General features: G+C 48.6%; 1 protein-coding gene across 7 annotated transcripts in view; it reads right to left on the bottom strand.

Moving 5' to 3' along the window:
• tiam1b (TIAM Rac1 associated GEF 1b) overlaps positions 1-10,066 on the bottom strand; it is a 55,334-nt gene that overhangs the window by 23,507 nt on the left and 21,761 nt on the right. For 3 of the 7 annotated variants that reach the window (XM_035534029.1, XM_035534027.1, XM_035534030.1), the window contains 7 exons: positions 7,590-7,687; positions 5,804-6,671; positions 3,510-3,716; positions 2,746-3,073; positions 1,570-1,742; positions 1,175-1,399; positions 3-188 (listed from right to left, as the gene is read on the bottom strand). In XM_035534029.1, the coding sequence (XP_035389922.1) occupies positions 3-188; positions 1,175-1,399; positions 1,570-1,742; positions 2,746-3,073; positions 3,510-3,716; positions 5,804-6,661 (1,977 nt within the window). In that variant the 5' untranslated portion in view covers positions 6,662-6,671; positions 7,590-7,687. The other 4 variants (XM_035534026.1, XM_035534028.1, XM_035534031.1 and 1 more) reach the window with 3 other exon arrangements.

The following is a 10,066-nucleotide window of genomic DNA, read 5'->3' as shown; positions in this document are numbered from 1 at the left end:
ACCAGAGCATGGAAGGAGGAGACGGAGAAGATGCCCAGGCGGCCCATGGCCATCTTGGTGGGACGAGAGGCGAAGGCCAGGAGGCGCTTGGGGTTGGGAAGCTCGCCGCCCTGCAGGCTGGACAAGTAACAGCGGAAGCGGAATAGATCCATGTGAAACTGCTCCAGATTCTGTTCCCAAAGGAAGATCTGAAAGGGTAGGAGGAAGGTGGGTGGGAGGTGGCAGAAAGGGGGAGAGAATGAAGGGTGAATGTTTGCTACAGTGTCAACAACATTTCACACTTTTCTGGATTGACACTGCTGTTGTCTGAGGAACTACAAAACAGAATGGTGAACTGCTGTTTGAAATATACATTTAAAAGTGAAAGTTTGAAATTTTGAAGTGTGTGTGTGTGTGTGTGTGTGTGTGTGTGTGTACCCTGTAACTCAGAAACACAATAATGTGCATTCCTGGACCATTCCAGACTGCCATTAATTAACTCACAATGAGTGCACTGGCAGTCACATACACCAACACACACACACACACACACACACACTTGTTCCCATTGGAACAAGAGCTACTCAATCTCTCCCTGTTTTAGTGAACATCTATCAAGTTGCACACAAAGACGGTAATTAGTGACTGGGGTAAAATGATGTTCTCTTATCATCTTATAGGCAACTGCGGTGGCAGCAGTCATATCCTGTAGGAGAGAAACTCCACCCAAACAGATGTGTAGAAGTGCAGTGCTGTCAGGATGTTGTATTGCCCAGTTTATTCATCTTCCTAGATGGCCTGAGCCAATTCATTCATTGACCAGGTGGGCGGGACAAAATCCGGAGGGTATTTTTACTGTATGAACTCGGACTATACACCTTGGTAGATAAAACCCTACCTGGTCATACTCATGTATTCAAGTCTGACTAAATGAGAAGGACCTTCAGAAACAAGACTTCCTCAGCGTAAAGCATACAGACACAGATTTCTAGAAACATGGAATGTCCATTTGTATGGACAGAATCCTTCGTTGGCAGACAGGGTTTATAGGTAGCATCTGTGTAGTCCTGCCATAGAACTTTAAACAGCCTCCTCTGCCCCGTCCAGCTGTAGTTCCTCCTCTATATCAAATGCTTTCCACACCTTTTATAGCCTCTCCCACAGTTTAGCCCCCCCCCCCCCCCCGCTGCGTTACCTGCTCCAGGATTGTCTTCCTCTTCTTGGTGTCGGTGACAGAGGCCAGCTGCATGTCTCCCATCTTCTTCATCTTCTCATCCATGTCAATCTTCTGCTCCAGCTTGCGGAGCTCGGAGCGCAGGAGCCGCGTGGTGTCGTCACGGCGATGCTGCCGAGCAAAAGCCGCCGCGCATGCAGAGTGGATCGCCGTGACCCAGTTCTCCAACTCCGTCTGGCTACACGTCTGTGTGGGAGGGAGGGAGGGAGGGAGGGAGGGAGAGAGGGAGAGAGAGAGAGTGTGCACACACATAATATCAGACATTTCATCCTCAACATTGACCTCACTACATGTCCAGATAGCCTCAGACAGATTTCGGGCCGCAGTCCATTCTGTGGAAAAACAGGAGTGTGTACCTGAAAAAGATAGGAATCACCCATTGAGTTGCTGAGGCAGAAAACGAAGTCTTTCTTGGGGTGTTCCGGAACAGCCTGCACGATGCTGTTTTCGGCCCAAACAGCATGCTTGGGGACGCTGGTGTGATCGATCCCGGATCGCCCGTCCGTCTCGTAGAAAAAAAGAGTGCATCCTGGGGAAACAGATATTCACCCGCTCTTCAAAAGGTGCAAGCTTCCCTTAGCAGATCTTAAAAGAATGTCCACTTTGATTGCACCAGTGAAAAAAATCGGTCCAATTCTTTTAGTCGCTATGTGCTATGTGTCCACTCTCTTTAGCAGGTGTGTGCCCAACAGATTCAGTCCACTCATGTTTTTCCCAACGGAGCTCTCACTTAAAACAGCAACGGGAAAATCCCATTACTGCCAGTTTTTATTGGCTTTATTGATTTAATTCTGCTCTCCAGTGGCCAATGGTAAGAAGTGCAGGTCAGTGTGCACATTAATACAGATTTACCTAAATTAATTTCAACAGATTTAATTCCACACAATGCCAGGAAGAGCTTGGAGTTGATCGATATGATATTGGTTTGAGCTGTTGTTATAATGTGGTATTTAAAACCATAAAATATAATGATCATTATGATTTTTTTTTTGGTTTTAGAACAGGACTGTTAGTAGATACTAAATGGATATTAAGCATTGTGAAAAATTCTTCCATAACTCTTCAATTTACAGGATTATAAACACTATAATAATCACCATTATAAGCTTCTTTCAGTATCATGAGTATCACGTAAAATATATTAGCTCCATACATGCACTTATAGGGAAATTAACTCCCAAACAACATCGTAAAGACTATAACAGACACCGTAATAAACTTGTTACAGTGACTCAGCAGTGTGTTAGCTCAATTTTCAGGCAACTTCTGAATAAAAGCATGGTGGGAATTTAACATAGTAATATTAACACCATAAACCTCTTGCAGGACTACTGAGATAACCGAGTAGCGCCAAAAGTGTTTGAGGTCGAGTTCACAAAATAAAAGTGCTGCCATCGATTTGTGTCCCCCAGTTTCTGCTAATCGTTTGTACCTGCTGCATTGAGTTAATTATTTAATCAACGCGGCTGTAACAAAATCCTTGAGACTTTTACTTCGCGAAACTGAGCTATCCACAGCTAATATTCAGATACCTTTCAGGGAGACCCAGTAGCTTTTCCACTTGCGACGGGCGGCGAGCTCCACTTTTTTGTTCTTCTTGTGCACGAGCAGGTTCTTGACAGTGAGGCGGCCAGCCTTCCGCACGCTGCCCTGGGCGGCGGCTATGCCAAGCTCTGAGTGATAGGCCAGTCCCAGCAGTGGCTCCGTGTGATAGGCCAGTCCCAGCAGTGGCTCCGTGTGATAGGCCGAGCTCAGGGTGACGCTGCTCTGCTCGTCGCTCAGAGCTGACACCTGCTCTTCTGGAAGCTCCGCCTCACACGCGCTCTGCTCCAGTTCCTGCCGGAAGTTCTCATACACCCCCTGCAGTTTGAGATGGAGTAAGCAGCGGTTTGTGAGTCGTTACAATATCGGAATTTCCAATGCAAGCTTGTTTTTACCTAAGAAAACAGTAAATAATCATTGAAGTTTTCAAATCGCAGTGGAATGGATGGTTTCTTACAGCTTGCATTGGGAACAGGAAACACCTATTACACTGATGGATTCTCTGTCAACATTTTTTGACAGAGTATCCATCCTTCTACCACATCTGTTACACATGGTCGATCACCATGGACAAAAACTCCCCTGTGCTTAGAAATTCAAATGATGGGAGTAAGGGCAGCTACTGCAACGCGCCTTCGACTCCTGCCCTTAAACATCCGTTTATAGTCGCGTTACGGTGCGCAATTAGGCTGAGAAACACTGGGAGTGTGCCTTTGTCTGGTACCAAAAACCTTCCAAGCCTCCTCCACCTTACCTGCACTCCTTCTCCAGGCCCAGCTCCACTGCTGCTGCCGCTGTCACTGCCGGCAAAGGCGCCCCCTGCTGGCGTGGAGTACGCAGAGAAGGAGGTGGACATGGCCTTGTAACGGCGGGAGTGGAGGTGCTGGGACCCCTCGCTCTCTCCAATCAGCCCATCGAGCCCACTTTCCTCCAGCTCGCTACCGTCCCCCGCTGTGACGTCCTGACGACGGAGACATGCGCGATACACATGCAAAAGCGACTCAAGGTTGTTGACACTGCGAAAGTTCCCACGATCATTTGCAAGGGTGTCATCTTACAGTGGACCAATCAAAGCAGCCCCGCCATCCGGCTCAGGCGGTCTCTCAGGCCCACAGGTACTAGAAGCACCTTGTAACTCTCCCACAGGCCCTCCAGGGGCTGGCGAGCAGAAGGCATGCTGCCACCTCTGAAGGGAGCAGGAGCCTGCCTGGGGAACGGGTCACAGCCCTGCCTCTGAGTGATCTGGCTTCCCAGTGAACAAGCAGTCAGGATGCAGCCTGGAGTGCTGGCATGCTCGTACGCTACACGCAGGGCAGGGCAGGGGTTTGGTGGGAGCTTTCACACCAAACCTGTCGTCTGCTGAGGGTCATGTGACACAGCACGGCATTCTTTTGGCCAGGGCGACACACAACCCCAGCAGCACAACTTAGATCTCTCTCTCTCTCTCACACACACACACACACACACACACACACACACACACACACACACACACACACACACACACTCTCTCTCTCTCTCTCGCCCCTCCTGTCTTCTTTTTCTCTGTCTTCCTCTCTCTCTCTCTATCTCGCCTGGACACACACACCAAACACATAATTCCTACTGTTGTGTTCCCATGTCAGTAAGAACTTTAAAAACCCATTTGCATGACAAAGCAATTGAGTGGTGTGTCTCCTGAATCTGAGCTGCAGAGCTGGAGAATCCCAGAAACCATAAAGCGCTGGGAAAAGCAGCGCTGCTCTGGTGTACTCACAAAACAACCCTCCCACCCATTCCGACTCCACCCAATACCTCCAACCCTGCCCACTAGTGACCCTCACTGCTTCTCACCCCTGCATAAACAACCCCTTTACAGAGCCCCACTGGCCCTCACACTGCCATACTTCGTTACCACCACCTTACGACAGGCACAGGTCTCCCAACAGCTCCGCTGAGCCTGCGAGTCTCAGTACGGTATGATTCCACTGCAGTATTCACTGCCTGTCCAGATTGGCTCCACAAATGAAGAAGGAGGGGAGATTATTTGCTTGGCTAGAACAAAATGGCAGGATCTAAACATTTCAGCTTTTGGGTTCTGATTTACAGGAGCCATTAGCGCTCGGGCTTCATGGTTTGTGGAAGTAATTATTTGACCTGAGAACAGTGACAAAACGAAGAACCCCAAATCAGGGTTTCGTCTGCGTATACAAGTATATTGAGCTGGAATACTGCACACTCAGCAAATATGCAACATGCGCACAGCGTGCGTGGGCAGAAAGCATGCTACATCCAGGAGGAGCAAATGGCATTCTGCTCAGAATGCATACTGCTCACACAGTACAGCACATCCACGTGAGCATGGCTAGAGCTGTGAATGGGGGAGTTAAGAATCTGCACACGCATGTCATGTTCCACGCACGTGTTCAAATGGGGGGTGGGGGGATCGTTCTGGGCTGGCACAATATTGGAACACAAACACCCACAAATTCTGAGCTGTTTAAGGGGTTCCTCAAGCTGTTGAGGGTTTCTGTAAACAATCTTGGAATAATCATTCTCTCCTCATTGATTTCTTGAGATACTTTGCAGTCCAACAATAACTTTGAGCTTGGCACTTCAGAAGAGCTAATATACTGGATAAATGGGAAACATCTCGCACAGCTACAGACTTGACTATTCTTATTAATTAAAAAAAGTTTAAAAAGTAAGAGAAATCTAGAGTATTGTAATGTGAGACTGGTGTAATAAACTCAGTGTAATAAACTGGCGTAATAAACTCATTTTAAGTGAATTCATTTGAATTATTTATGTGTGTATGTAACATTCTACAGATCTCAGCATGAATGTGTGTTCTGAAGTACTCCCATTTTGTTTGGATTCAGATTTTTAAAGCAAATGAGGATTTATTAAAAGGTAATTTAGCCAAATGTGCGAACATGGCTAACAAAATGTTAACATGGACAACTGCTTGCTAACTTGTTATGTATTAGCGTTTGAGCATCAGGCTTTTTCCTCGAGTCTCTCCCAATTCACCCTTAAAATGAACTGAAAAACACAGCAGTTATGTACCTGTATGGTTTGTGCCCGCCTCCCTTGCATGGCTCCCTGGTGATTGGTCAGTCCCTCTGACAGACAGTGGGATCGGCGACAGGGCAGAGTAAAGGCTCCGTAGGCGGCGCCATCATCTTCGCACAGTGACAGCATCTTGTCCTCGTCACCGTCCCCCATTACAGCGCCGCCTTTGTGGCGCTTCACGTAGCGCAAGTGAGTTGGGCGACCCGCCGGGCTCTGTGGCCCGTACAGCTCATCCAATGAGCTGGCTCGGGTGGCGTCGGGGGCGTGGCCTTGCTCGGCCACAGCAGCGATCTCCTCCGTGCTCGTCAGGTGCTCCATGCTCCCGTCGGACAGAGACACCTCCAGTGAGTCCTCCCTCCACATGTCTGCCGACTTGGAGCGCTTCTTAAGGAAGTTGTCGCTGTCCTGTCGGGGCCCGTCCTGGGTGGGCTGGAGGGAGGTGGCTCCCCCTAGTGGCTCGGAGCCGTCCGGCTCTTGGTCGGCGCTCCGCTCGCGGTCGGCGGTGAGGCCTGTGGCCAGGGGGGCGCCTGTCTCGGCGTGGAAGGGCATTGGCCGCAGGTTCATGGCCACCCGGTCCACCCAGATTGTGCCGCTGAAGTCCGGAAGGGCATCGGCGTCATTGAACGGCTCCAGGCCGTGTTCTGCCAGCGACTGCGGGATGCTGGGCGTGCTGCTCGAGCGCGTGCTCGTCTCCGAGTTGCGGTGCTCTGGCTTTCCGGACGCGCCATGGCGGGAGTGGTACGACTGCTTCCCAGACAACCGCAAGGATCGGGACACGCGCTTCCGGGAGAGCTGACGATTCCGGTCGCCGTAGAAACTATGGCTGCCACACTGGCTCTCCACGTTACCCATAATTCAGAGTCTAGAAAAAAATGATGGTGCATTTATACATTGGGGCAAGTATTCTATATTATTTCTTATATATTCTATATACATTCATATTTTGTGTGCTGCAAAAGAAAGAAAGAAAACATAAAAAAGAGATGGGGGGGGGGGGGGGTATAAGTGCTATAAATACATATGAGTTCACATCTACAGTGCAGGCCTGACCAGCCCTCTGCCCAGAACAGGTGTACGGTCATGCTGCGTCCGTTCTGTTCTGCCAATTTTTACAGTTAACAAACAGACCACTGGTGCAGAACCTTCGGGGATCAGCTGCACGTTAAATGTCTCTTAGCAGTGATCAGTGGCTGCCTTTCATTGCCTAACGAGAACAACTCTGTGCCGATATAAACTTTCGTATTCCTAGGAGTGAAGACGGTACCCAGGAATTCAGCGGACAGATGAGATGAGATGAGATGTCTGTCAAGCTCAAGAGACCTGTCTAGAGATGGCAGAGAAGCCACAATTATAAACCACCCGTGTCACTGTGCCTCCTGTCCAGCTAAAGCCACTTCTAATTCAGGTCTGTTACATGGAGAGCTCAGTTTCTATACTCAACACCGGATGCGTTGTAGCCTTTATCAAGGGAATGAACAGGAGGGCAAGCCGCGAGCCGCTCTGCTCCTGCGTGCAGTCACGAAGCGCCCCCCTCAGACCAACACCAAACGGTGACACGCAACACTTTTCACGTGACTCGCTCCTTTTAAAGTGCAAAACATGCTTTATTTCTCAGTGGTTTTATTGTTGTGGCTCTTTGAGAACAGGTAAAGCCTGACAGAACTGGTCAGATAAATGGAAAACAAAACAAAACAAAAAACAGGAGCAAAACAAACAAACAAACGGAAGAAGACCCATGATTAGGGACCTCCATGATCCCGGATCATGTGGCGTGCTCTACCTGCGGGGTGGTGAAGACGTCAGCGGCATGTCAAACAGAGCCAAACACATCTCCACTGGGGGACCAGGCTCCTTTAGCTCCTAGAGACCCGCTGTGCCCTGGGAAAGAGTAGAAGACACGAGAAAGAGAAAGAGAAAGACAGACAGACACACAGAGAATGAGAGAGAGAGAGAGTTAAAATCTCTTGCTTGATGAAGGAATGCAAAACCACAGCATTCTCCCTCAGTCCCTATCAGTACTTGATATGCCTCATTTCGAATCAGACTGCGAGATTTGCCCCGCACACAAGTGCAGGAGAGCGCGTTTTCCTGCAGCAGGATCAATTCCCCCACTCCCTCAAACCCTTGCGCCGGGCTGGATCTGAGAGTGTAGGAGTGAGAGATTTACGAGAATGCAGTTCTGTGGCTGGGACCACACACGACCGTGCGGTTACGCAAGCTTTAGTAAACGATATGTAAAAGGGGCTCATCTTACCACCACCCTATAAGAGCTGTGTGTGTGTGTGCGTGCACGCGTGAGTGTGTGTCAGCGTTTACTACTTCTTTAAGTCCAAGGCAGAATCAAAGGTGAATAAGCTTTTGCACCCCAAGATGTACTGCTACTTTTCACATGGAAAGAGTCATACGCCATACTCGTATTTACACATACATCAAGCTATAATAAACACATATGTTAACATATAGTTAGCAAGTAAATCACAATCTACTAGCTATTAAAGAGCAGAAAACACTAACTGGCAACACAGCGGTTCCAGTACTCCAAAATGTAAGAACACAACCCCCCCCAGAAACAAGTGCTAACTATGAGGATGCAGCACTATAATGAACTAATCAATACTCTCTGCTCCAATAACAGTCCTAGGGTTCAAGGTGAACTATGAGTCTCCATATGAACAACAATAACTAACTGGACAGTTGATTAATAAAAATGCCATTAGCATCCTGGACTTATTTTGAAAGGAATCGAATAAAAAAAATTCGATATGAAGTATTCGAAACGCAAGAGATGGCACATGCAAACAAGCGCAGTGAAGTGCAGTAGCCATGGCAGCACTCTGGTTGAGTCATCGCCCTCAGGCTGGGATCAGACAGGAGCTAGAACACGCATGGAATTGTAGCAGCAGCCCCAGGAGAGCATACAGCTACCCAACCAAACGTCTTCACAAGGCCGCCGTCAATACACAAAGCGTCCACCAGGGGGACTGGATAGGGCATCATTTTCTGTGGCTTCTGGAGCTTGTAATGATCTTTTTCTTTCTTTCTTTTTTTTTTTAAATTTTGCCATATTGAACAATATATTGAGGTGATTTCAGCCTCGCTCTGTAGCTGCTGCTGCATTGGGAACACGGTCGTCACATGGTTTTCCTTTGAGAGGACAAGGTTGTCTCCCTCTCTCTCTCTCTCTCTCTCTCTCTCTCTCTCTCTCTCTGCCTCTCCTCTTCCACCCCTACAGAGTCCAGGGTGTACGCCTGCTGTGTAGATGAAATGTCTTGGCGTATCACCCTGCCTCACAACAGCAGAGGCCAAGCACTCAAGACACAGTGGGTGGCATTGCAGCATGTAAGTCAGACAGTTTGTGGGGGGGGGGGGGGGTCTGGGAGAGGAGGGTTGGGGGCAAGTGGTGAAAGAGTGAAAGCAGGAAATGTGTGGGGGGGGGGGTTAATTCAGCAGGTCTCTGAAGAACTGAAGTCGGCCTGCATGGTTTAGGCTCAGCTGGAGTTCTCTGTGAAGCTTCACTTAGAAGGGACATGCACTGTTCCATTCATACACACACACACACACACACACACACACACACACACACACACACACACACACAGCTAGGTCGGTCTGTAGATGCAAACACATGTGCGGACAGACATGCACTCTTTTCCCATTTCCCACATTTACTGCTCTCATTACTCATATGAAACAGATGACCACACACACACACACACACACACACACACACACTTTCTTTCAGGGCAAACTGAATGATCTTCCTTCAGAGTTAGAATGATACACATACCAACATGTCCAATGTTTAGTAGATCACGTTCACACAAACGCCCCCCACACACACCCACACCCACACCCAGCAGTGTTTGGGTCTTCATCATATGCTTCAGCTATGCATTTAGGACCCCCACAGGCTTTGTCCTGGAAAAAGTGTGTGTTGAGGTGTGTGAGATTCTATTATAGAGCTTACCATGAAGAGGATCTCGCGCAAGCTCACCATATTTTCATGCCTTTTTTTTTCGGCCCTCCTCCCCCCTCTTTTCTGCAGAGCACAAAAAGAAAAACCCAAATAAAAAAACATGGCTCATGGCAATGATTAAGGTCACTTCTACTCGACCGAGGCTTCTCTGCATCACGCTGCTGGAGCCGGAGGGCTCGGAGAGTAGAAGTGTGTGTGTGTGTGTGTGTGTGTGTGTGTGTGTGTGTGTGTGGGTCTGCTCCCTACAGGACCTGGCTCGCATACACAGAATGCTGTCTTAC

This window comes from Electrophorus electricus, chromosome 15 (genome assembly GCF_013358815.1).
Source record: "Electrophorus electricus isolate fEleEle1 chromosome 15, fEleEle1.pri, whole genome shotgun sequence".
NCBI lineage: Eukaryota > Metazoa > Chordata > Actinopteri > Gymnotiformes > Gymnotidae > Electrophorus > Electrophorus electricus.
This window is presented reverse-complemented; position numbering and strand designations above follow the sequence as displayed.